Below are 23,903 nucleotides of genomic sequence, written 5' to 3' on the forward strand. Positions count from 1 at the left end.
TGAAGAGCAGAAGGAGCTGGGTGGCAGGAGGGAGGCAGGAGGACTGTTGTTGATTGAACAAAGCCAGGGAAGGAGCGTGCAGTCCTGGGGAGAAGAGCAGCTGAGAAATGCCTCAAAGGGAGCCTGGCAGCTACTCCTGCAGAGACCTGAAGGTAAGCGTCATGCTCTGCTGATGGAAAAAAATCTAAGGAAGAGACGGTGGGGGGAAAGAGGATTGGGGAGGTTTTTAAAGCCGCTGATGCATGATCCGACCGTGGCATCACATCCAGGCTGCCCGCTTTACATTTGACTGTGGTGGGCTGTGCGTGCTGCGTTTCATTGCAGAGTCAGGAATCCCATGTGGAGCGGTGTGCTGAATAAAAAGTGTGCATTACCTGGCAGCAGACCAAAAACTATGAGAGTCAGATTTAGAATGAAAAAGAACATGTGAGATAGTGCAAGAGACTTAAGGAGCAAGAGAGAGGGAGACAGAGAGTGCTGATGAGAAAAGTAGCTGTGTTACCCTCCTCCATCAGCTCCAACCTTTATCATCACATCTTGCCTCCTTCATCTTATGTCCCTGCAGAGCTACATAGATCATCACTATGCATCTCCTTGCTCTCATGGCGGGGGCAGGGTAATCAAAAAGGCAATGAATTTCTCTGACGCAAGCGGAGAGGAGCCTGTCAACGCTCCTGCTGTATGTGCCTACTCCGGCGCCGTGCCGTAGTTCTCTCAGTGCAATGCAGGAGTTTCATGAGCGCAGCAGCAGGAGTACACCTAAAGTCAATGTGCATCCATTTGCGACTGTAAGTCACTTTGTGTGTGTCGTGTGGAGGATGGAGGTCTCATACTGTCCCAACATGGCACGGCATGATTTTGCTCCCGCATCTTTTCATAAATTCAACAAAAGCGGAAGATAAAGCGACGGATGTAGTGGTAGCTGTTGTCTCGGTGTTGTGAGTGTTATGAACTACACAAAAAGCATTGTGAGAAAAAAAAATCAATGACATTGTTCCAATATAAATGGATCTCGAGCATTAGGACTGCCTGGTTTAATGTCTTGTGTGTAGTGCTGTTTCTCCTCCACTGTAGCTTTAGTTCACAGTGCTACGCAGGACACGCATCTTGAGAGATGTTGCTTTAAAACTTTGATGATAGTGTAGTCGGTTCAGCAGACGCATTAACCAAGCGCAGTTTTCAAAAAGCTCATCCCCATCTGCCCTTTTCCCATCAGTGAATGTAAATAGAGTGTGGACTCAAATTATGAGTGCAAGCCATCTCTACTCGCATCTTATCAAATTCAAACTCTTTGGAGCTCGAGAAAATAGAAAATCCCAATCTGACCGAATGATTTCTTAATATGACCCTTTGCCACAAAGCCCGCCTATTTCCCTTCCTCAAGTGACTTCTTTCACTGTAATCGACCCAAACCCTGCTCGCAGCTGCTTGCACCATGATTGGCTTTCTAAAGAGTGTCAGGGGGAAAGTGTGAACTGCTGGGATGCAATGCTTTTTGATAGATGGCCTTTTGACCCCATTATCTGTGCTATCACTGTAGCTGCAACTCCCAGTCGCGTACCCCGGCTCCCTCCTGCTCGCTTATCACCCATGCCCTGATCTTCCTAACAAGTGGGCGAAACGGGGCAAAGGGCAGACGTGATGTTCGGCGGGATCTGAGGAGACTCAATAGAGAGGACAACGTGAAAAATTAATTGGATCGGTTTGTTAAGTTAAAACTATGCCGCACTGGAGTGGTGCATGCACAAGAAAACTTCCAGCATATCCACATTTTCTAATACCGCAGCAGCACATTAGTGTCAAGAGCTTAGCCAGGCATGAAAATTAGTTTTTTTTTTTCAGTTTTTGCATTAAATGCCTTGGAAATATGTGTGCATGTCAGAAGGCTGCACAAATGTACAGTACTTTTGTGGGTCTGAAGATAAGACTAAATGTGATTCAGTAATCTAGGTAACACAATCATTTGTAAATGTAAATAGTCTCTTACAATTACAGCTCGTACACTTGATGAATAGTTCAGTCTACGAATTGTAAGTCATAGGCTTGCACTCTATGAGCGATATACAGTCCAATCTTGTGGTGTTTAACAAAACAGGCAGCATAAAATTCCTCACAGAGGATTCACTCTGTTTATGCTGTCATAAATCTGTAGCCAATGCAAATTTGTATGTGTGTCTACTGTATTTCAAAGTGTCACCTATGATGTCCGCATACCAGATTTATGGTACAGGCCCTTTACTGCTTCAGCTGCAGCATCACAATGCATGTATTCTCCCTTCAGTACTGTCACACATAAAGTTGATAGAATGCATGGAGCTGTCCCACCAGCCTTCATGCAGCACAAACAAACCGTCACCGTCTGTTTGGTGGAGAAATTACTGACTCAGGGATCACTGCTTTGTTCTCTGTTTGTCCAGTACGCCAATCCCAGCACAAGAAGACAGGGAAAGTGCACATAGACGTCCACACATATCTCAAAATTTGTCAGAGTAGTACACATCCACAGTTTTCCAAGACAGAAAATGCAAATGTACTGCTTTTTGGTGAGGCTGGATTCTGGCATCTGTAAAATGATTAAATAAGTAGGAATGGCTTTTTCAGAACACCTTGCTCTTGGCATCCGTCAAGTATGCTCATCTGCAACAACGGCTGTCCTCTTTAGATGGTTTGGAAGGAAACTAACAAAGCTATCTGTAACGTCTGTGTAATCTGCCTCAGATTCCGTTTTGTGAATTATGAAAATGCATGTACACTGCACAACACGTGCCCAGATTACCGTCTCTTAAGACTATTGATAGTGGACTGTACTGTTATCTGTCAGCAGCAGGTTATGTGAAATGAAATGGAATTCTAACAGGGTTTCTTGCTCTTGTCTTCGCCAAAAGGGCTGAACCATCTTTTGTTAGGAATTGTTTTAACAACAGGGGATTCCTTTTATTATTCATGAAGAGTTCACATTTAGTATTGCAGACAATGGCAGAGATTCACTGATGTCTCATCAGGTCAAACTAGAAAAATCGCTCTGGGGTTACTGTGTTACAGGAAGTTTTACATTCATACCATGTACCTGAAGATACCTCACCTCATATATGCAGGCAAATTTTATCACTATTTAGCTTCTTGTATGATTTTAAAACAAAAACGACAGGTATGCTCACTTTAATTGGCCAGTATAACAAAAGCTGAATATGATTAGCTTAAATCAATGCAGAAACACTATGGCAGCCAAAGTAACTTGGCTGTACACAAGGATTCATATTGTGAAAAGAGAATTTAATTTTTTCATTAACTTTGATTTGGTTGTGGATTCAAGGCGGACGTACGCTAATCAGCATAAAAGAAAATGTTCCAATTCAGCTTGATTATCGTCAAGACCACAGAGCAAAACATCAGTTTTTCCCTATCTGGGCTACAAAATTGTTTGACTCCTAATTCTGCCTTTCAAAGTCGTAATATAGATACATTTTTCTTTTCCTGAAACTGCCTCTGATGCTCACATCACATACCTGCATTTTTACAGTTGCAAATTGTAACATGAGGTTTTCCTTATATGAAACTGTCACAAATGCAGTATAGCAAATGTCCCCGTAACAGGCAATGAAAAGCAACACAAGCTCTAAATTCCTTAGCCTTTCTTTTACACAACTATGTTTTGTACAGGTGGAGAAATCTATTACGTGTTTTCTTGTGAGACTAGGCTGCATATTTAGTTACGTAATGCCTGATGTGCATGATTGAATGGAAAACTTCAAAGGATATGAACCACAATATAAAGTAACTGTCACAATGTAATCTGAGGAAGTGTTTTCGTGATGAGCCTTTTGAGTTTTGTTCTTTACATACGTGTTCGGAAGGTTTTACATAGGCTGTCTAGATGTCTTTAATCTAATTTCCAGCGCATTATAATACTGAATGTATTGGGACATGTGCATCTGGGAATGTATGCAAATTAGTGCACATCTAAACAGATGTTTACTCATTTTGCATACTTAAGCATACAATTTCATAACTTGAACTGTAGGGAAATTAATTAGGTTTCATGGTTGTATAATTTTCCTGTAGTGTCATATCAGGTCTCCACAACATCCAGGGGGATTTTTTTTTCTTGACTCTGGTCAACTCTAAATGTAGGGGGTCTGCTCCCCCCCCCCCCTACATTTAGAGTTCATTAACACAGATGGAAAAGCAAAACACTGCATGATTTATAAGTCCAGCAGAATGGAAGCTTTTTTTTCTTATTTTCATTCATATTTGTATGATTATTGATCAGGTTTTAGAGATGGCACTACATTAGGCAGTAGGATTTTTAATATGCAAGTGTAGGCTCATAATCTCATTTTATTCTGAGTTGGTATGTGCTGACTATAGAGAAGGAGGATCCTCAAAGGGACAAGTACGGGGACACAATGAAGCATGTCAGGAATTCCAATTCAACTAATTTGACCTTTGGCTCTTCCACCATTCACCATGCACTGTCTGACTCTGCAGCCCCACCCAGTCAGACTCATACGTGCTTCCACTATTCTCTCATTTCCCCCTCCAACTCTGAGTAATGATTAACTATGTATTGTCGTGTGACAAAGAAAGTACAACCTCATTCAGATCTAATGTTTTACATGTCAGGACATTAAAAGAAATGCTTTTAAAAAAACATCCCATCAACACATATTATACTTTGTCATTATCTAATTAGGAATCTGGAGCATTCAGGTGTGTGGTAACATAATGCCAAGGAGGAAAGACAAGAGCAATGAACATAGAGAAGCTGTTGTTGCTGCCCATCAATCTGGGAAGGGTTATAAGGCCATTTCCAAACAATTCGGAGTCCATAATTTTGTTCCAGCAAGTTCACCTCAAGGTCAAGCTGTGCAATGAGCAGAGAAATTCCAAAAGGCTCAAGGGTTACATCCTTGACTCTACAGTCCTTAGTAAGCATGTTAAATGTTAAAGGTCATGACAGTAGAATTAGAAAAAGACTGAACAAGTATAGCTTGTTTTCGATTCAAATCAATTCAGTTCAGCTGAACTCAATTCAAGTCGATTACTTCAATTCAATCATAACTAATTAGTCCTTGGAGGGAAATTATGGTGCTGCTGTATAGATAATCAAAAGTTTAAAAGAAAGAGGTGAGGTTGACAATCTTTTGGAGTGCTGTTTTTGAATCTTGGTAACAGATGATGTGACACAGTGTTGGCAACACAGGTGAACCTTCTTTGTAAATAAGTTGGACAACATGGATATGTTTGAAAGGAGAAAGCCTCTTGTCTCCAAACCAAATATGGCAGCATGGTTTAGGTATGCAAAGTTACATCTGAACATACCTCAAGACTTCTGGAACAATGTCCTTAAGACAGACAAGACCAAAGTGGAGATGTTTGGTCATAGTACACAGCCCCACAACTGGTGAAAACTAAACACAGCATATCAGCATGGACACTTCATACCAACTGTCCACCAAAGTGGTGGAAGGCTGATGATTTGGGTTTCATTTGCAGTCACAGTGCCTGGACAGTCATCGAGTTGACCATGAACGTCTCTCTATACTTATGTATCCAAGAGTCAAATTTGAGGCTGTCTGTCTGACAGCTAGTTTGGTTGAAATTGGAACATTCAAAAGGACAATGATCCCAAACACGGCAGCAGATCTCCAACAGAATGCCTGAAAAAGAAAAGAATCAAGGTCCTGTCAAATTCCAGACCTGAAACTGCTTGAGATGCTGTCCCGGGAGCTTTAGGTACCTACAAATCTCAATGAACTGAAGAAATGTTGTAAAGAAGAGAGGGCCAAAAATCATTCACACCAATGTGAGAGACTGAGAACATCAAATAGAAAATGATTACTTCAAGATATATTTGCAATAGGTGGTTCTAAAACCACTGACTCATGGAGTCTGCTTAGTTCTTTTACGCTCTGCTTCTGAATGATTACATGATGTATTTCATGACAAGATTACATGTCATGTGTTGTTCATCTGAGGTTGTGTTTACCTAAAAATGAGAGCGGGTGTGCTTTCTTTTTCACATGGCTGTAAATACAGAAAAATAGGATTAAGTTTGATGCAGAAGGTTTGTATCTACTTTGTATATCTATGTGCCTTACAGACAGCAAGGTGAAATGGTATTTGGGAGCGCATGTCCATCCACTCAAGCTCACACATTTTAAGTCTGCACGTTGTCTCTCACGCTTCAGGTCAGCATAGATGAAGAGGGTGTTATTTGGCTCCTGTAGGTGTTGGGTTCTAATCCCATCCTCTCCCACTTCAGCAGCAATGTGAAATCATAGCTGTCACTTCTTCTTTTTTTTTTAATCGCACTTATCATAGGAGGAGAACTGAATTCCTGTGAGTCACAACAACAGTTTTAGCTAAAATAACTGTTTTTGCTAACAGTGTACTGTAAGGGGGGACGACGCTGAACAGGTAAAAGTGGGAAAGACACATGCCAATGTGATTGAGTGTGTGTGTGTGTGTGTGTGAGACAGGGACATATCATCAGGCAAATTGTTCCTCCAGTGTAAGTCAAATGACTTGGTGCATCAGTGTCGCTCAAGGTCACTCGTGAGAAGGACACAACGCGATACACTCAGCTCTCTATCGGGCATGATGGGAAAACGGTAGAGTGATGTAAGTGTCCGTGTGTATATGGATGTGGTTGTGCGTGAGAGTTTGATTGTGTGCTGGGCCCAAAGCCAAACTAGCTGAGGACGTTTTTAGTCATTTGACCCACCGACCTCAAAGTGTCATAAGTGGGCAGAGATAGGAATGAAGCCATGCTATTTTATGAGCCTATCTTAGAATGGGAAATAATCATGGCAGGTCCAGTAATGACGAATCAAGGTGAGGAGAGAATGAGGATAGAGAATCATAGAATCAGAAAGTTCTAATGCTTCCAGGACTGTCTGCTGTCTCAGTAGATAAGCTACAATGAGTCTTACAGCAGAGATATCAATCTCATGCAGTGATTCTGAAACATGATTGCTGTTTCAGTGATCATAGAAGATTATAGAAACTTCTGGGGATGGAGGTTGTTATTTTTTTCCAATGCATTTCGCCCCCTCTCTGTCATCTACCTATTTTTCTGTCTCTCTGGTGTCAGGGCCCTTTTTCATAACCGCCAGAAAACTGCAAGCCATGACCTCAAAATCTATGGATGAGTGCTCACTAATGGTCAAATTTGTATGGGAAACTAAGGGATACTGCTGAGGTTGCCGTCTTTTACAGCCATTTGTAAACCTACCAAGCTCAGTGGCAGGGTCACACACTCTTACAGGGCAACAGTGAGAACATACGCCCGACTGTCACCTGAGAGCAAATTTGAACTAAAAGACATACGTTTTCCACACTTTTGAAAAATACTGCTTAGTAATACTGAGTTTTTATCCTTTAAAAGTTCTCATCCTTAGGATTTGTAAGCACATCTGTGTCAATGTGAGTCAGGCTGCAGCGTTCTCCACAGACAAGAGAAACGAAACCGATTAGCTCCATGTAATTGAGAAATTTAAAAAGCAGAAAGTCATTCACCGAATGAAAGAGTTCACAATTACATCGATCAAACAAGAGTATCTCTTCCGCTGTTGTGTTGTCAATTGGTGTTTAGAATTTTAGTGAATTTTAAAAAAGAAAAGGAAGTTGGCTGGTTGAATTACAAGCCAGCTCAGAGCATTTGAGTTATGCAAATGTAGAAAATTAAATCACTAAGCAAGTGCGATTTAATTCTATACAGGCCTTAGGGAGGAATTATAGCAGTTGCCACATACAAGAAAGAAAACAGACACACTTTGCTTTTCTCTGTTCAGATTACTGTTTACAACGTGCAGTGTCAGCAAATAAGAAAAATATATGTACTGAAGATATCCCTTAGGAAGCAACTTCTGTGGTTTACTTGTACCCCTTGTCTTTAAGCACAATGAGTGCTCCTGTTATCAGGACACAAACACAATTCAGCCAAAGTATCCTGTCACTCTCCTGGTAACAAGATAAATGCTTGTTACCCTCTTAAAGCGCGAAGATAAAACACCCCAGCCGGTATCTGCGTTCGAACACCTCTCATTTGGGCTCGTTGAATCTACTGTGAACAGACGCTGCAATTACAGCCCTGTTGAAAATACACACAGGTCTGGAGTTCACAAATCTCCAGGGAGTCATGTTTAATTCATGAGAGAGCTGAAAAAATGAGTCAGAAAGCGAGACCTTGCAACGCCCGCAACGTATCCAGCAAGGTTTTTTGAAAGCTTTGTATGTGTGTGTGTCCTGCGCCTCTGCTGTCTGTCCGTCTGTCCTGCTCAGATGCCCGTCACGTCACTCTGCCCTTTGCTTTGGACCATCAATGTCAACACTACATTCCTGTGTGGATCTCGGTTGTGACGTGCTCCCCTCGCTTCTCCATGCATTCGCTCTCCTCGCCCGTCAGTGATCAAATAGAATAACATCAAAGAAAGGCGACAAAGAAATGTCAGAAGTTGTTGAGGTCAGAATGCAGTGACAAAAGCAGCCCATGTCCATTTGTTTAGTTCATTACAGGACCATGTGTAGCCCAGTGTTCTTTTATCAAATTAAAAGCAGCTAATTTTCAAACCACATCCAGGCGCTTTATTAGTTAACTGTCCCTTGTGGAGCTTCAAAGGTGTTAGGTTGTTGCTAAAATTAGCAACCCCCCCCTCCTCTCTCTCTCCAAACACACACACACAATAACTCACACCCCCACTTTCTTTTTAAATAATTAATAATTTAATAGCAGTTATTAAATCCCACCTTATTCAGAGGATTCTTTCTACTTCTTCTGTCACTCTGGACCTCACATAAAACATGTTTAAAAATACCATTTCCGGCATACTCAGGTGCAAAGCAATACTCACACTGTAGAGTAGACTGTCAGCATATCATCAAGTTGCTCCAGTGAAGCTAAAAACAACCCCAATAATAAAGCACTTTTCTAGTTTGGTTTAATTGTAAAGTAAAAGTGTGACAGAGAGTATTTATTACTCTGTTTCCAGCAATCACTGCCTTTCATTTGAGGAAAGAGTAGTGAGAAAGCTGTGTTTTTGTATGCAGAGAGTTGTGTGACTGTGTCTGTGCATGTGGGCACATGTAGTTGAAATGACTGGCAAGGCTGCCAATGAGGAGCCTGCTCTTTGGGAAAATTAGATCATTAAAAATGGTGCAGCTGAGCCTGCTTCATCGTACAGGCAAATTAGCAAACAGTGGACGCTGGGTCATCTCCCATGTGATGTGATACTTAGGTCTTGCTTAGCACTGTGACATAGCCATCATGTCACATTGAAAATGAGCTAATATCTTGACATTTTCTTGTGACAGCACTTACTGCAGCATGGCTGTTTTGCCAGAAACATTTTGAGATTGGTGACATTTTTTTGTACTCGTATTTTCACCCCAAGCATGGTTAGGATTTGGCAACACAAGCTAACGTCATGTCTCATGATACCTTGAAATAATAAATAAACATTTATGCATGCTTCGCTTGCTTCGCTTGCTTCCAGGCGATATCATATTGCAAGTACGGGGTGATTTTAGATGAACAAGTGAAACGCAGTCCAAGGGATTATTCTGACATGTTAAGTGCATTTACAATTTGCCAGTGTGTTAAGCTCATTAACATGACTAGCAGTGTACCACGATGATTGCTCTGTACGGCTGACCTTAAAGGTGTAATATGAAGAATACCTTTCACGAGACAGAGACGCACATTGTTTACAATAATATGCAAGAGATGCCTTTGGATTCTTTTATCTTATCATTCAATCATTTCACATGGCCAACTGGAGACTGTTCAGAAAAATCAGACAGCCCACTCAAAAGCAGGGTTGCAATTTATTTTACTTGGAATGTAGCGAGTCGGTTAAAAAAGCTGGAAAAATGTTGCCAAGTGACATCCTGCGCTAATTAGCTCATTTGTGTCCTTGCTCATCATGAACAAGCATCTGTTTGTTTCTCTCCTATTTATTTTGCTCATTTAAACTGTGTATTAATACAGCTAAAGTCCCAATAAAGCTAGTTTAATTCACAATTTCTTCTTATTTGTTGTCAGATAGCGAAACACGTTAGAAATTGTCACTGAAATATGAAAACACATTTTACAAGGACATAGTCAAAGCATTTTGAGACTGCTGCTGTGCTCTGATACAGAATCACAGAATCATCTGACAAAAACACCATCCAAATAATTTAAAGTCCATGTCTGTGACGGGATTTTAGCTTTACTTAAATGTATGATGATCTCCCAGAAAAAAAGTTAGAAGTGAAAGAATGCTTCCAATTTTTCTCAGGCAGTCCACAGCACCCTATTGCAACAGAAGGACAGCAATGCGCATATGCAAGCAGCTCAAGCAATGCTGGACCTCTGCCATTGATTGAGAAGAGTGACAGCAGAGAAAAGTGTTCCTATTGCAGGAGAGAGGAGTAGCTCTTTAACTGGGCAGTGTTTGTCTTAAAAGCTATGTCGCCAGTCACTTTTTCAGAAAAAGACTGCTTAGGAAGTATTAAGTAGCTAAATCAATTGACAAAATCAGCAGGTTCGCTGATGGAGAGTTGTTTCCTGTGTTTGTGTCGCTGTGGTTTTCCTCGACCTCCTAAGCGAACTAGTAGGAATTGAGAGTTCACACATTCTGAAAGATTCTGATCAGTCTTTCACACCAGAGGCTCTGAGGGCAACGTTGGACCCACTTTACATATGCCACACATGTTCTGAACATATTGACTGTAAAATAGTATTAGTATTAGTAAGATAGTAATAAAAGTGCCTTGAGATGACATTTGTTGTGATATGGCGCTATATAAATAAAACTGAATTGAACTGAATTGAATTGAATCAAAGGGAGAAAATTAACATTGTTCAAGGCCTGTCTGTGTCTCAACAGCACATCCTGTGAGATTTTGGTTAAATTTATGACCCAAATACTACATAACCTAGATACATGTAAATTTTTAAACATTTTCATTTGCTTGCTTATTTGAACAGATAAAATCATTCAAAGCACAACCAAATTTACCGTTATCTGTCTACCCAATTTTTCCCACAATTAAAAAACCACAAAGCATTAACTTGTTGGTGTATCTCATGTTGAACTTAGAGTAGACAAGAACCTACACAGACTCACTTCAGGTAGCTACTAAGTTGTATTATGAAACAAAAAAATGTGCTGGTGGTGCCTGGTTAGCATGCTAACTTCAGTAGAAATATCTGCAACACAATACATCTTTGATACATCTTTGATGTAAGATCACATTTTTAAAACTAGCTTTTAATTCTAATGTTTAAGTTTTAATATTTTAAACTAAGAGTGTTGCCCTCTTAAGTACAAGAGTGCTCTGAAAATGTTTTTGTACACAGGTTGTCACACAAGGCCAAGGCTAACAGATTAATACCAGTGGCTTCATTTGGAGCATGGTGAAATGAGCACTACAAAGTGCAAATGAGAGCGATGTCATTAAATTCAAAACCCATGAAGCCAGTCATCAAGCTGAACCTATATGTTAATATAAATTAATTTTATGTATGAGACGCAAACATTTTCAAATTAATGAATCAAATGTATTAATGTGTCAAAAATGTATGTGCAATATCATTATATCATGTGCAATATTACCATACAGCTTGCTCATTCTTCTGCAACATATTTGTAATATATCGCTTACTTTATCTAAGCTAAAAACTATTATCATTATTTATTGCTGTATCTGCTATTTACATTTTTACATTTATGATATTCAGTACCGTACAGTTTGATTCTGCCTTATTACGTCTGCAGAAACCACTAATGCTGTTACTGGCAGTAGGCCTGCCAATGCACACAATCAGCTGCTTTGACCCACCCATCTTGTGTATTTTTGTACGTATTTTATTTTTACTTTTTCTTATTCTTTATTTTCTTATTTGTTCTCTTGCTCTTAAATGTATGTGCTGCTCTTCGCCCTCCTAATTGCCCCTCGGGGATAAATAACGAGCAAATGTTGAAATCTTGATAAACTGATAAATTTTACTTGTGCAAACACAGTCAGTGTAAGATTAAAGACTGAGGGGTCCAATAGAAAAGTCTTTCACACTGAATGTTTAGCACTGCTTTAATTTCTGTATGCTGGGATGATTTCATGTGAATGAGCAAAGAATTGAAGCTCATTCTAGTCAATGAATCCTTTCATAACAAAAATGAAAGGTAGAAACTTTATACAAATGGCTGAAATACCTTCTTATGTTCCACAGGTTCGCTCCAGCTGAGGATGGCAGGAGATTCTCGAGTCCTCATGGACCATAACATGGAGATAGGAGTAACACCTGCACAGGTAAACTCCAGAACCATTATGTTTTTCCTAATCAGTATAGTATGTGTTCAGTTACAAGAGATGAGATGAGGGAGACAATGTGAGTGAAAGGTAGTGTGAAAGTGGAACCTCTTCGAAAGAGCAGAGAAGAGAAGGATTAGTCAGGACAGAGCTCTGAATTACAAAAAGAAAACTAGACTGTGAGCTTTCAAAAATTTATTACAATGGGGAAGGTAAAACCGCTGTTAGACGTTCAATATATTCACTTTATACGTTAAATGGGTACTATGTACTTTCAGTTAAGCATGGAAGGATGTAATCAAATCTTTCAGTGGATCAGATAAGTAAATAATTCAGTTTACTTGACATTGAAGATGATAAAAAAATTCCACACCATCAGATACTAGAGTTGTGCTTCTTAGCTGTCCCACTTCCTAAGCTGATGAGAATTTACGGTGCCTAGTCAAGCCTAACCAGAAGGGTTCAATGAAAGAAAACTCCTTCCATTTACTACTGCCCGTAGTAACACCTAATGAATTTGTTTATGGATCATCACCCTCAGTGACCACATTGACTACAACGGTTGGTCAGCACTGATTGAAATAGCAACATCCATAACTCAATGAGACTATCCGAAAGTGTGGAAATGAGTGGCCCAATTTTGGGTTTGGGTTGGTTAGACTCAAGAAACACCTGCATGTGTTCAAAGTTATTGTTCACTTTAGAAAGGAGGTGGACTCACTGTGCTCTGAATCTATATTTGACCCAGTGTCCCTTAGCATGGTCTGTAATGAGGAGGCCCATGCATTGTTATCAAGCCACTAATTGTGATGGAGGTCAGTAAGCATTGTCTTTCAATTCCTCTTTGTCAAAACGTTCCTTAAACAAGGATCAGCTCAAATCAATAACTGTAAAATCAATCCCGCACATGTGGACCTGACCGAGCGTGGAGGATTACATAAAGGATAGCTGTGAAAGTGCCCCTGACATCTCAATTAAACTACCTTTAATAAACCTGTCTGGCAGATTTTATTTAGCAGCCTCTTCAATCGAAGGGACTGCAAGGACATTATAGCAAGTTAGATTATGTTCTTTCTTAGCAAAACCATGACAGTGATCCTCTTTGTGATAGAGCAGGGGAAGCAGTCAATGTAAGCACAACAGGATGAAACTTTCCTCGTGATAAGGACAAGATGACTGAGAGAACTAGATCACAGATGTCTGATTAGCTGTGGAGATGCCTTTTTTTTCCTTTGCCATCACACAATATATTTCAGTGATCAGCTGAGGCTGGCAATGCCCCCACGTTGCTAAAGTTTCCTTGGACTATTTCAAAAGATCCCTTAAAACTCGATCCTGGAGTATATCTATGTCTGTATGCATTTCCCTGTCCAAAAGAAGGTACAAGAAACTGAATAAACTGTCTGCAGCCCCCACTGAATACCTTGCCAGATTGTGAAGCATGTATTCTTTTTCATAAATCTACATAAACTCAAACACGCAGTGCAACAATGATTCATATATGTTGATTAAAGCCGTATTCAGATAGGTGTAGTGTGTCTCCCCCAACATATACCTCGGGTTCAAAGGATGGCATGAGGGTCAATTAGGGAAAGATGGAGGATCTGTTCCTGTTAATGTCCCATAGCGTGCAAAGGGAGGGAGCTCAGAGGACAAGGAGGGAGACAGGACACAGCTGTGGTGCCAGATCGCCTCGCTGGAGCAGGGCCAACATAGACAAAGACCTGGGAGTCCTTGTGTTATTGTTGTGTCCTTACTCTCTGTTTCTTTTTTTGCCCCATGGTGTACATGCAGAGACTGGCATCCGCAATGTCAGGGTCAAGCAGCACGGAGAAGGGACTTTATAATTGCTCTTGATGTGATTTTTCCAACTTGAGCGGTCTTCTTTTGCAAAGGCTTAAAGCAAATCACATAAAATAGGTTAGCATCTGCATCCTCCAGTGCAAACACTCTGTAGCTGTGAAGAAAATATTAACTGAAGGAAATCAGTGTGGAAAAACACCCTGAGGGTAGAAAAACATCAATTGCTGATGTCTGTTACTCTTTCATTTGTCTGTGCATGTGTGCTATATTTCCTTTTTTGCTGATGTTACCACTGTCTTTCTTCATCTTCAACGCAGGTGAAGAAGCTCCCTAAACATCTGAGGGAGCCTCAGATCTCGACCGAGAGAACCCACTTAATTTCTGACCCAGTAAAGAAGCCCCGGCAGCGGTATGTGCAGAAGGATGGCAAGTGCAACGTTCATCATGGAAATGTGCAAGAGACTTACCGTTACCTCAGTGACTTGTTCACTACTCTGGTGGACCTTCGGTGGCGGTTCAGTTTCTTAATTTTCACACTGGTCTATATAGTCAACTGGCTTTTCTTTGGGTTTCTGTGGTGGCTGATTGCACTCATCCGAGGAGATCTGGTGCATTCTGATGAGGAGGGCTGGACCCCCTGTGTGGAGAACCTCAACAGTTTTGTCTCAGCGTTCCTCTTCTCTATTGAAACAGAGACCACCATTGGGTATGGTTATCGTGTAATCACAGAAAAATGCCCTGAAGGCATAATACTGCTTTTGGTGCAAGCCATCTTGGGTTCCATTGTCAACGCCATGATGGTGGGCTGCATGTTTGTCAAGATCTCACAGCCAAAGAACCGCGCCGAGACCCTCATGTTCTCGCACAATGCTGTCATATCAGTGCGAGATAACAAGATGTGCCTGATGTTTCGGGTGGGGGACCTGAGGAACTCACACATCGTGGAGGCATCCATTCGAGCGAAGCTGATCCGCTCACAGCAGACCAAAGAGGGGGAGTTCATCCCGCTCAACCAGACTGACATCAACATCGGCTTTGACACTGGAGACGACCGGCTGTTTTTGGTGTCACCGCTCATCATCTCTCATGAGATTAATGAGAAGAGCCCCTTCTGGGAATTGTCAATGGCACAAATAGAGAAGGAGGAGTTCGAGATTGTGGTTATCCTCGAGGGCATGGTGGAGGCTACAGGTATGAAGGGAAACTGCGCTATCAAAGAAAGTTGAGCAGAGAAAGGAAACCAGAATAGGAAGAAAGTCTGTATGAATGATGAATAAATTGATGAGAGTGGGGAACTGTTGAAGGCAAGAGGGAAGGGATGGAAGGATGGTTTAATGGATGGAAATTTAGAGGAAGGTGGAGGTACCCGTAAGTGCTGAAGATTGAAAATGTTGTAATGGATGGAAAGGGACTAATTGACTCTCTAAGTGAAGCATAAATTATGTCAGTGCTGTTCAGTTTAGACATGAAACCAGTTCTAATGAGGATTTGTAGTTTAATGATTTCATGCAACCACATTTCAGTCTAAATCTGTAGTTATCATAGATTAAGTATTACTTCAAATGAGGTAGACAGCTGAATTCTCTAACTGTCGTATAGATGTTTCTCTGTACCCACTGCAGCCCGCATCCTCACTGTTGCTACTTCAGTGTTACGCCTTTGATCGTGTTTATTTCCAAATGAATGAAGTGTAGCTACCCACGCCACTAGCTTTTGTTTTGGGTAAAAGCCAAGCTCCAGGCTGGTTACATTTATGAGGCACACATGGCCAGGTGTTTCTGTAATGTTCCACAAAGTTCCTGTCTCCTCATTGAAGGCTAAAAGTCAAGGCTGGGGAAAAAAAAGGCAACTTTAAGATACTAGATAGGATTTCAGCAGCCTGTTATTTTCATGTGCTCATCAAAAGATGTTAAAAACAAAAAAATCTATCACATGAAAAGCAGCCAATTCCCTAATCAGCATGATGGCACACAACTATCTGTTAACATGCTGCTCTAATTTGTTATCGGTGAGGTATTGTCTGAATCAAGTTTTCTTTTTAAGCCTGAGCTGCATTGTTTCCCAGCCTTTGTTCATGCACTAACAAGCGAATAAATATATTTATTATACATGTCACTAATTTACTTTACCGAATATCACCACTTTGCACCAGGAAATGAGCCACTCTGGCTGATTCAGAGCTTATAGTTTCAAACTAAAGCTGCTGACTCATCAGAACATTTCATTAACGTTTCATTTTTTATTTATGTTTTTTTTTCTTTTTTATATTTTTATATTTATTAGTTTTTCCGCTGCAAAGCAGCTTTCTACTCTCACTGCTGGGCTTTTAACTTGGGGATTATATCGCCTTTCACTTCACAGACAAAGGGCCACGGCATCATGTTGAGGTTATGTCGTCACCGTCTTTGGCCGCCAGGCAACAAACTAATCTGACTGTACACCCGCCCTCCCCACTCTCTACTGATATATGGAACAACATTAGCTTTGCTGTAAGAAAAAAAACGGTAACCAAATAAGAGGGAATTCTTTTTTCTCCAAAACTGTCAGCCACTTTATTATCAGTTTCAGTTAACGAATTTCACCTGACACGAGGGTGGTAATAAAAGCCTGCAATGTTGGAAGTTAATCAAAGCCTGCTAGTATACTATAAACTGACAATACTACTGCATGGGAAATTTGAAATGTGTTACTGAATAATGATGATGTCATCTTAGTACTTTCAAAGTAATAAATCCGCTGCTACATTAAAGTAGCTGTAAAAGGATTGCCAGTGAATTGGTGTACACAAACAGAGTATTCCTGTCTGAGCAGAAAATGTCATTATCAGGCGCATGAACAACTATGGATCAAGCAAATAAAAGCTTATCAACTAAATCAGGCTAAGGAAGATGAAAAAAGATAATTTAATGACGGCCACGTCGTAACCAAAACCTAAAAGAATATTTACCAACTCAAAAGATGTTTGCTATCACAAGGGAGTGGAGTAATGGCTTTTTTTTCAGTTAGGCTAAAAACGTGTTGTCAAAGTGTTTTTTAAAAAGTAAAACAAAGAGAATAACTTTCCAACCTAAAGACCTTAAAACCTAAGTGTTAATACAGTTATATAAGTTCTAGATATTTTTTTATCTTCCATCTTTAAAGTATTGTCTTCTTTTCTGGGCTACAACTTTGCATTCAGAATTAGCTTTACTGACCAAGAATATGGACACAAAACAGAATTTAGCTGTATTTCTCTGCATTTATACTGTCATACAGTTGGCATACAGCAGGTAAAGATAAACAAAGCCTGACGAAGTTAAGTCAGATCAATTTTATGCTTATATATACATATTATATATTTACATATATATACGTGTTGTGGCATACCAACAATTTGTCACTTGGACTTCATAGTGTGTACAACAAATGACATCCTCTATCTCCAGTTCCCTTATTTCCATAAAATAGATTTATTTTTTATGGCTAGCATATATTGAGTTAACTTTTATGAGCATTTTATTTTGTCAAGGCTTTCTTACATCTTTCCTTTACTCCGTTCAATCCCTGTCTGTGTATTAAAGTATAATTTTTAAATCCGGTATGGTGACACGACCTGCAAACAAGAAATATCCACAATTTACTTCAAGTGTAATACTGCCGGTGGCATATGTTTATGCTTCAATATTCTTTCTTTGCTCGAATATTGCCAATATATTGCAGCTTTTTGTTTGATAGAGAATGTGTTAGTGATTCCTTATGAGCAAGCAAACAGAATTCGCACAGTCTGTGTACCAAGACTTAAGATTTATATTAAATCAACCTGTAAATTATTTCTACTTTTAATTACAAAACCAGTGCCAGGGCTGTTTGCGTTTGATCGTTATCGGGATGTTGTTTTTAAGAGTGAGCAAACTAACATTTTGCTCTAAAAAGACGTGATTAAGCTGCAGTTTGTTGCAGTGTTTGTACTCCTTTTGCGGTGCCAAGTAGTTATGTATGTTATGGCCCACTTATGTACATCAGTGTTGCCGACAACAGATTTTGTTTTCATTATTAAATGCTTTCTGAACTGAGGACAGCATGTCTGAGCTCGTGCCCACAGTTAACTTATATAATAAATTATTTATATATCAAATAAGACCTGTTTTTTTGCCATTTCTCAGAATCCAGAAGACTTCAGTTTAGTTGTTGGGTAAACAGGTATCTACGTCATGATTTTTTTCCCCCCTTTAACTTTGAAGTGTTAGTGCAAGTGTTTTATCTTTAGAGAAAAGAGAACATTTCTTATCTTACTGCATTTGGACCAAATTGACAGTGGTTGCCAAAATGCATGTTTATGAGCAAGTATTGGAAGTTGTTTTATTAAAATCAAAAATTGAACCAGATGAAGTTTTTGAGTTTTATGTGAGAAATCTTTCAGCCAAATATTCAATTTCAAGTCCCCAAAACAAACAAAAAATACAGTGATCTCTTTAAGCGTTGTTGTTTCTGACAGCTAAACGAAGGAATTTGCGTGTGAAGTCCTGGCTTAGTAGTCAGCAAAGGACATGTGAGTATGGAACATAAGCCTTGAGGGGAAACTAGAAGTCACAACAAAAGACAAGAAAACTATTACTTATTTAGGAAAATGTGAATGAACCAGACCTGTCTGCGCTCCTTTCATATTTATTTAAATTACTTGATTTTTTTATTATTCAATTGTCATTTACCATAAACCACATCATCAATATGTAACAAATGAACAGTAATAGTTCATTTATAATGATTGTCTAAAAATAGAAAAATAAAAGATAAAATTGTTTAATTGCAGACAAAAGAAAGTACAAATTAAGAAGTCAGCTCATCGGAAGAAATTAGGATGCGTACAGACTCACGTGTGGTTGACAGTTGGCCTCTAGGCTCCAGTTTTGTCACTGCCTGCAAGAACATGTCAAGTTCAGTACAGCATTTTAATGTTAGTGACAACAAGAGTTTTGACCTGCAGGAGAATTCCCTGTCAGGGTGTACAGGTGGATGCTGGGTGGTGAGCATGAAATTCTGAGAAAATGGAAACTGGCAGGTGCAGCAATAACAGCAGCATCAGCACATGCCTGCATCTTTCAATGACACTCTGATATTCTGCTGTATGAGCACGTGTGAAACAGTAATGACCCCATTTTCCATTTTGAGTAAATGGAAAGCAGCCAATAGATTAATTTGCCATACCTGCATTGGACAAGCGAAAGTGCCCGCTGTGAAGAAGATTTGGTTTACGGATTCAACATTTTATCTGGTTTACTACTTTTTAAAAATAATTTTTTTGTTGTTACTGCTTTGTCAACTGATGTCTAGTAAAGACACCAATAACAATGAAAAACTGCACTTTGATCAAATAAAAGCACCCATGGTTATTTGGAACGAAAATGTCTGAAGTCTGTCACCTTTTATTACAATTCTTGTAGCTTATCAGTCTTGAAGCACCTGAATGCATCATACACAGACAAAGCCTAGATATATTTCCAGTCAAATACACAGATATAAGATAAATACTTATATTTCACAAAAGAGGTGAGATGAAAAAGCAAAATTATTGGTCTGGAGCAAAGAGCTTTCAATACATAATGAAAAAAAATTAGAAAGTGTGTCTCCAACTTTGGCATCCCAAAAACTTGGGATGCATGTGTGAATCAGCATGGGGCTGTTGTAATTTGTTCATTTTTGGGATGTTTTTAATTTATTCAAGCTAATTCCTAACCCTCAGGGAATAACTCTTAGAATATGCAGTTTCATAAACAATCAAGAGTTAAATCATGCAAAAGTAAAATAGTGTTGGGGTGTCCGTGTATTGCTGGGGCCTTTCTGTGTGCAGGTTGCATGTTCTCCCCATGTATGCGTCGGTTCTCTCTGGGTACTCCGGTTTCCTCCTACCATCCAAAAACAGGCATGTTAGGTTAATTGGCGTCTCTAAAATTGTCCTTAGGAGTGAGTGTGAGCGTGTGTAGTTGTTTGTCTCGTTTGTCTCTGTGTGGCCCTGTGATGGACTGGCGACCTGTCCAGAGTGTAACTCGCCTCTTGCCCGATGACCGCTGGGATAGGCTCTAGTCCCCCCGCGACCCGACCGACAGATTAAGCGGGTATAGAAAAAGGAAGGATGGATGGAATTGGATGGGGGGAAAAAACTCCACAATCAAAATGAAGGCAGCATTTTTATTAACTGTCAAGCTCAGAATTTAAACCTAACACTTCAAATAATATGTCCACCCATCTCTTATGCTGTCTTTGATGATCTAGTGACAGGAAAAACAAACATTTCACAAGCTAAATGAAGAAACTAGGTCACCCATATCTCTCAGAGAGAAAGCTGCAGAAAATGTGTACAGTCCTTCTTCTCTTTGATATAACAGTCGGTATATTATCAATGTGGAATGCATATCTAAAAAAGCACATGCTTGATGTTAGTGGGGATGTCATGTATTTTAAGGATTTGTAACTCCAGCAGCATCTCTGAAATTATAGATATTTGCAGTTGTTAGTGGTCAAACACCCCATAACACACTTGAAAGACATGCTAGCTCAAGGAGTTCTGTCTGTTTCTGTTTTTAATTAGCTGAATATCATACCCCTATTTGAGCTAACATGAAAGCAAAGAGGACATGCTGAATGTCGGAAAATCTGTTTGTGTATCTGTTTGTAATAAATACAATACAAATATGTGGATTTAAACAATACAAGGTCTACTTTATATACTATTATTTGTAAAAACCATTAGCTGCATGGCTAACTCAGCTAACTTAACTATTTGACAGCAGATGTTTTGTTCTTCCAAGAAAAACAGTGTTGTATATAAGAGAGATAACGACTGTGTTTCCGTCTTAGTTAGCAAGGTTCACAAACCTAAATTTGACATTCAGTGTGTAACGTACCACCACATTGTAAGGACCTTTTGGTGTTACGATAAAAAGTAAAAAGTAGCAATGACTTTGAAGTGGGTTAAAAAAAAGGTGTATTTAAAGGGCTGATTTTAATCCAAACTAGTCTTTTGATCCAGCCTAACCATGTAGCTTTGATGCTTAAATCTCACCAGAAAGTAAGTGAGGGAAAAAGTAAAAATACAAGAAACAATGGTGTCAGACAAGCCTAATAAGTGATGTGAGCAAAGGTGAAAAATGAGTGGAAGAGTTGAAGGTGGGTCTGGTTATTTCCATTGCCAACCTCTTACCCCTCAATGCAGACTTTATCACAAATAAACACTGTTAGGTAGATTGCAGTGGATGGTGCATTTCATGTTCTTCCTTTACATAGTTTGGTACGTTATAGCAAGTTTTCAAAATATGAAATCCGCATGCGCAAATGAGATGTCTATAATTTTTATCATACATTGTGTGTCTGACCAACAAGCGCTCTGCAGTGCTTCTACATCATCGTATAGTATAGTTTAAGCTGAGGTTGTACCAAAAAAGTATCGGATATTGTCAGTCACGTGGTAGCATGTAATTCAGACCATAGAAATGAGAAGTCGTGGGCAATTACTGTTACACATTATTAGTACCTCTTTTGTCTTGGCAGCTAAAACTGAAATGTTTCACATGTCTGTTACGTTTCGCTTTTTCTGGTTCCCGATAAAGCTGTGATTTGAGTGAGATAGAAACTTATTTATAAAAAAAAAAACTTGAATGTATTTTTTTTAAGAACAGCTAAAAATAACTGCAGCAGCTCTTGAAGCTGCTCCTGTTGCATTACATTAAGGCAAGGCCTGACAAATGTGTCATTTTTAGTCAGGTTTGTTTGCTGATAAAAACACATTAGAAATATTTTGACAGCAAATGTTGGATATAATATACCAGTCAAATTTTTCAAACGGATAAAAGAAACCCCCAAAAATATATTGTTTAGTTTATTTGGATTGTTGTTGGTTTTTATATTTAACACTTTCACAAATTCAATGGACCTTTAGGGAAAATATTGTTCTGGACATGGCTGTTTCTGTGTTTGGTTCCCATAGAATCATGAATAATTAACTGATGCTGTCTTTCCACTTCTCTCCATCTTTGTGTGTATGTGTGTGTGTGTGTGTGTGTCTGTGTGTGCATGCATGTGTGTTTGCTTATCTGTCCACTCTGTGTTCTTGTCACTTCTCATACTATGGGCATATGTGCTACATTTTAATGTTGTGTCTATGTGTGTGTGAATCTGAACACATATGCCTGTCCACATCTCTGACAGGGATGACGTGTCAGGCACGAAGTTCCTACCTGGACACTGAGGTGCTGTGGGGCTACCGCTTCACCCCAGTTTTATCTCTGGAGAAGGGCTTCTATGAGGTAGACTACAACAACTTCCATGATGTCTATGAGACCAACACCCCCACCTGCAGCGCCAAGGAGCAAGCTGCTAAGCTTCGGGATGAACCACTTTTGCCTCAGCTGCCACTCCTCAGCCCTGACCCCAAAACTCATATTTTTGATCCCCTGAATCGCCTGTCGAAACAGGATCCACTTAGCCAGGATGAGGAGAGGGATGAGAGGGATTCAGGGGGTGATAGGGGAGAGACCAATGGCTCAGCTGCTGCTTTGGAAGAGCCACCCCTTGCAGATGGACTGCCTGACTGAAGAGCCACATCAGTTTAAAACCCCAGGAAAGACTAGGCTTCATCTAATCAGTGGCCTGCTTGTTCCATTGCAGTTAATGGAGACAAAGGACATCACTCTCCAGCCCCTGCCTCATGCAGAACTCCTCTGTTAGAGTGTCAGTCTATAGTATAGATTGGTTTCATAGACAAGTTAAGTACACATACAGAGACACACATGTACGATATCTATATCTACTCGTAAAGGCTGGTTCGGATTGTCTGCTCAAGTTGGATTACGTAACAACCCGGTCTCATGGAAAAATGTAAAATAATCAACAAAAAAACTTTATATTTGTTAGCACGTATCCTTAATTTTTCCATTTCATGCCACCAAATACGATTTTCAAAGTATGACTTCTGTAGATCGGGATATGCTGTTGTCCATTTGACACAAGCCACAACGTTTTTCTCACTTTAACCATGTAGTTTTTACTGCCTAACCTCAACCAAAAAGAGTTTGATGCCTAACCTTACAGAAGTAGTTTGTAATGTGTAAAACTGCATCAAAAAAGCAACTGGGGAGGTGAAAAACCAATGGTTGAAGACTTGAATCTGACACTCTAAAACAGAACTAGATTTTTTATCAGATGGGTTGGCTTAATAAAGGTGTGTAAAACACCCTCCCTGTTCGGAAAAAAAAAAAAAAAAGCAAAATTTTGTCTTTGAACAGAAACCAATAAATTCTGATGTGAGACTGGGTTGCACTGTATCTAAACTTGAACTTGAACTAGTGGCTAAAGTACGACAGCACACCATTGATTTATTAAAGATACTTCAATATTCTCATTTTAGGGTGTGTTCGTTCAGCTTAATCTCCAATAGTGGTTCTTAAACTGGCATGCTCCCTCAGAAGCATAAAAAAACTAAATGTCCTGTTCCACCACCAACCGCCAACTCCACCCACGTCAGTTGATACCACTCATGAAATTTGATGGGAAGGGCAGTCAGTGAAACTGAAACTTGATGATTCAAGTTGATTTTGGAGGAAATATACTTCAGCATAAAACATCAGTACACTCTTCTTTATTAAAAAACGAAGTAAATGAAAGTGATCTTTTTATCTATCATTCTATATGTTTTGCCGCGGTTATAAATGCCTCCTCTGCCGTGGCTATGTGACACCGTCTCTCGTCCCATCAGGAAAAGCCTGCCTTCCATTCCATTTCCACATGGTAATGGAGTTTTGCAATTATTTATTATTTCTAAATGTAGGAGA

At 39.7% G+C, this 23,903-nt stretch overlaps 1 protein-coding gene across 1 annotated transcript; it reads left to right on the forward strand.

The window, feature by feature from the left end:
* kcnj5 (potassium inwardly rectifying channel subfamily J member 5) lies at positions 1 to 23,292 on the forward strand. The gene is made up of 4 exons (XM_072392843.1): positions 1 to 152; positions 12,218 to 12,297; positions 14,418 to 15,291; positions 22,282 to 23,292. The coding sequence occupies exons 2-4, from the start codon at positions 12,235 to 12,237 to the stop codon at positions 22,665 to 22,667; spliced, it is 1,323 nt and encodes a 440-aa protein (XP_072248944.1). The 5' UTR covers positions 1 to 152; positions 12,218 to 12,234; the 3' UTR covers positions 22,668 to 23,292.
* The last annotated feature ends 611 nt before the right edge of the window (positions 23,293 to 23,903 follow it).

This window comes from Leuresthes tenuis, unplaced genomic scaffold, assembly GCF_036924035.1.
Source record: "Leuresthes tenuis unplaced genomic scaffold, fLeuTen1.0.hap1 SCAF_9, whole genome shotgun sequence".
Classification (NCBI taxonomy): domain Eukaryota; kingdom Metazoa; phylum Chordata; class Actinopteri; order Atheriniformes; family Atherinopsidae; genus Leuresthes; species Leuresthes tenuis.

What these genes read in the sequence shown, in the direction of transcription:
- kcnj5 (XM_072392843.1), top strand. Translation starts at nt 12,235, where the DNA reads ATGGCAGGAGATTCTCGAGTCCTCATGGACCATAACATGGAGATAGGA. An exon ending in TAGGAGTAACACCTGCACAG is followed by an intron (nt 12,298 to 14,417) that starts GTAAACTCCAGA and finishes TCTTCAACGCAG; the next exon opens with GTGAAGAAGCTCCCTAAACA. An exon ending in GGGCATGGTGGAGGCTACAG is followed by an intron (nt 15,292 to 22,281) that starts GTATGAAGGGAA and finishes CATCTCTGACAG; the next exon opens with GGATGACGTGTCAGGCACGA.